At 30.9% G+C, this 4116-nt stretch overlaps 1 protein-coding gene across 2 annotated transcripts; it reads left to right on the forward strand.

Moving 5' to 3' along the window:
- Positions 1-22: 22 nt before the first annotated feature.
- On the forward strand, positions 23-1505 carry LOC103313420 (hypothetical protein). Of its 2 annotated transcripts, none has more exons than XM_008196636.3 (4): positions 23-176; positions 284-436; positions 483-606; positions 922-1505. In XM_008196636.3, the coding sequence occupies exons 2-4, from the start codon at positions 291-293 to the stop codon at positions 1051-1053; spliced, it is 402 nt and encodes a 133-aa protein (XP_008194858.1). In that variant the 5' UTR covers positions 23-176; positions 284-290; the 3' UTR covers positions 1054-1505. The 2 variants fall into 2 exon arrangements, with proteins under 2 accessions (XP_008194858.1, XP_008194860.1); XM_008196638.3 differs by having other exon boundaries at positions 24-176; positions 683-1505.
- Positions 1506-4116: the final 2611 nt, after the last annotated feature.

Consider the following 4116-nt stretch of genomic DNA (forward strand, 5'->3'; position numbering starts at 1 on the left):
TTTTTCAAAATTGCAATTTTATGACTGGTTTATGACAAAGCTCGATGTTCGCTTGTCCTTTCACGCGTCGCGGCCAACGCGATTTCTTCATCTGGTAAGTTGAGGGCCGCTTTGTGTCTTTATCGAGTGACTAAGTGCGAATCTAGTCGTCGGGGTGCAAAGAAATTTTGAAACAAGTGAGTGCCGATTAATTAATTAATTTAAAATTGCAACAATAATTAATAATTATGCACAAAAGAAGTGAAAGTCGATGATTTCACCGCGCCTTTTTTGGTGCTTTCAGCGCAAAAATGCAAACGTCACTCTTGATCCTGTCTTTGGTTGTCTTCGTGGGGGCCAAAGACATGATGCGGAGCATAGTCTTCGACAAGAACACCCCCGACGTGTTTTACTGCCCCATTCAGAAGCCCACAGGTTTCGACAAAATGATAGTCAAGTGGGTACTTTACCCTTTTGAAAATGTGTCAAAGGTTACATTTTAGGGCGCGCCCTTTGAAAAAACTGTGCGAGTTCGAGGGGGAGCCCCTGCCTGACGACTACAAAAGCGACTGTTACCAGGACATGGACGAGACGAAATACGCATGCAAGGAAAAATACCGAATTATGGTAATTTTTTTCCTTGTTTTTTTTGTTGTGACACCGGATTGGTTGTAACACGTGTAAAATAACGGATTTTTTTCAGAAACGGCTCAAAAAGGCTTCAGAGGAATAACACGGCTTTGATTAACCCCCTCCCCTTCCTTTGCTTAATTAACTTAATTTATTGTAGTGGTGGGTGTTAGGTTTTCCTCTCCCTTTTTCCCGTTTTTAATGGACGTTCTGAAGATGGGTACGTAACAAAGTGTAACAAGAGAGGGCGCGCGCGCTTGCTTGAGGGTGGTGACTGATTTTGTGACGTCATCTCACTGTGATTTTTGACAGATGCGGATGCATCCGCCTGGCACTGATGAGCCGTTCGATGGTAAAAGACTCGCGAGATTTATCGATGTTGATAAGGAATTTTACGTTATGAAGATTGATAAGAAGACCCATTTGAAGAACAGGCTGGGGTGACGTAGCTCTAGACACTACACTAATGCGCTAATTGTTGCCTTGTACACGGCCAACTTGATTTAAACGTTTCCGCGATAAATTATTGTGCTCAGATGGCGCCTATTTTTTTTTTTTTTTTGTAAATAAAATAACGCATCTAATTACACAATATTTTTTCCGTTAACTGCACAATAATGTCAATATTAATCAATGATTTTGTCTAACAAAAAGTTAAAGTTTAAGTTGAGGTACAATTACCGTGGCTCCTGGCGGCCCATTTTACGGAAAACACCACCATTACTTACAAAGATGCAAAAAATATGTCTTACAAATTGCACTTATCACTTTTGGATCACCTAATGATTATTGTCAAATTTCAGTCGTTTTTTTTTGCTTTTAATTTCAATTTTGTCGCGTGATTTAAAGAGTAATAATGTTGTAATCCACTCATTTTTTAATGGGCCATTGATAATCTATATTGTTTAAAGCACAAACGTGCGATAGGGAGTGCCTTGAAATAAGTATTAAACATTTCTGCATGAAAATATTCTTATTTCCAGTTCTGCTTAAAATTGATTTTCTCTTAGGTTTGATTTGACGTCATTAAATGATTGTACTAACGTGCTCAGGGTTCAGAAAAAGTATGGAATTAAGCATTTTTTGCCTAAACTATTTACTTTACGAAAAAAATAATATTTAGTACTTCATCAAGTGTATTAAAAATGTAATAATAATAGTTATTTATTATACAAGACGATAAAGAGATTGTTTATCTATGAGTGAAAAGGTTAAGTTCAAAAAATGACGAAGTCATAAGTGAACTTAATTTACGAGTAGAATCACATTTTTTCTATAACAGGACTTGAAGTTCAAGAAAAAAAAGTTAGTGTTAACCCTTTAAATTATTATATTGGAATTTGAAAACTTAATTGAATAAAATAAATTTAAGACATTTTATCTAACCTTGCGATTAAAGTGATAATTGATAAAGAAATAGCTTAACTGTTTAACATTTGTTATAATACAACAATTTTTCTATAGCAGGACTTTAATTTATTACAGAAAAAAGTCATTGTTAATCCTTCAAATTGTAATTTGTAAATTGAATAAAATAAATTTAAATCTACCGTTGCGGTTAAAGTGCTATTTTATTTATTGAAAAGAGTTGATAAAGAAGTAATTTAATTGTTTAACATCTGCTACATAAAAATATGTATTTATTATACAAGACAATAAAGACATTGTTTATCTACGAGTGAAAAGGTTAAATTCAAGAGTGAAGAATTCACAAGTGGACTTATTTCAAAAGCATTTAAACAATTTTTATTGTTGTGTATAATACAACATTTTTTTCTATAGCAGGACTTCAATTTATTAGAGAAAAAAGTTATTGTTAATCCTTAAATTATAATTTGTAAATTGAATAAAATAAATTTAAATCTACCGTTGCGGTTAAAGTGCTATTTTATTTATTGAAAAGAGTTGATAAAGAAGTAATTTAATTGTTTAACATCTGCTACATAAAAGTATTTATTTATTATACAAGACGATAAAGACATTGTTTATCTACAAGTAAAAAGGTTAAGTTGTGAAGAATTCACAAGTGGACTTATTTCACGAGTATTTTAACAATTTTTATTGTTGTGTATAATACAACATTTTTTCTATAACAGGACTTCAATTTATTAGAGAAAAAAGTTACTGTTAATCCTTCAAATTGGAATTTGTAAATTAAATTAAATAAATTTAAATCGACCGTTGCGGTTAAAGTGCTATTTTTTCTATTGAAAAGAGTTGATAAAGAAGTAGTTTAATTGTTTAACATCTGCTACATAAAAGTATTTATTTATTATACAGGACGATAAAAACATTGTTTATCTACAAGTGAAAAAATTAAGTTCAGAGTGAAGAATTCACAAGTGGACTTATTTCACGTTATTTAACAATTTTTATTGTTGTGTATAATACAACATTTTTTCTATAGCAGGACTTCAATTTATTAGAGAAAAAAGTTATGTTAATCCTTAAATTGGAATTTGTAAATTAAATAAAATAAATTTAAATCTACTGTTGCGGTTAAAGTGCTATTTTATCTATTCAAAAGAGTTGATAAAGAAGTAGTTTAATTGTTTAACATCTGCTACATAAAAGTAGTTATTTGTTATACAAGACGATAAAGACATTGTTTATCTACAAGTAAAGAGGTTAAGTTCAAGAGTGACGAATTCACAAGTGGACTTATTTCACGAGTATTTTAACAATTTTTATTGTAGTTCATAATGCAACATTTTTTCTATAGCAGGACTTAAATATATTAGAGAAAAAAGTTATATTAATCCTTCAAATTGAAATTTGTAAATTAAATAAAATAAATTTAAATATACTGTAGCGGTTAAAGTGCTGTTTTATCTATTGAAAAGAGTTGATAAAGAAGTAGTTTAATTGTTTAACATCTGCTACATAAAAGTAGCTATTTATTATACAAGACGATAAAGACATTGTTTAAAAGGTTAAGTTCAAGACTGAAGAATTCACAAGTGGACTTATTTCACGAACATTTTAACAATTTTTATTGTTGTGTATAATACAACATTTTTTCTATAGCAGGACCTTAATTTATCAGAGAAAAAAGTTCTTGTTAAATTGACTTAAAAAAATATTCTTCAAAAATAATGTCGTTTAAAAGCAAAAAAAGAATTATTAAAGGTTAAGACAACTTCTATCAGAACAAATTTTATCATATTTTAAATAGTTCAGTACAAAAACCGAATAGTTTGTAAAAATGCCGCTTCTGTGAAAACGAAATAAAATAAAAAGTACTTACGTAGCTCCCTTGAAAAGTGTGCTTAGACCACTTGTTCAAAGCCAGCTTGATAGTAGTTCATTTACAATCATCCTGTATGAAACAATAATGAGTTGACGGAAAAGAAGCGCGTAACCACTTACAGTTTCCTAACTTATCAACGAATTCACCGTGGCGCCATCTGAACAAGGATACAATCAATCGGGAAAAAGTGAGAGGGATAGCATGGGTAATTAATTGTTCAAATGGAGTTGGCCGTCTCATCTGTGTAAATACTAAAA

The sequence above is a fragment of the Tribolium castaneum genome, chromosome 8, assembly GCF_031307605.1.
Source record: "Tribolium castaneum strain GA2 chromosome 8, icTriCast1.1, whole genome shotgun sequence".
NCBI lineage: Eukaryota > Metazoa > Arthropoda > Insecta > Coleoptera > Tenebrionidae > Tribolium > Tribolium castaneum.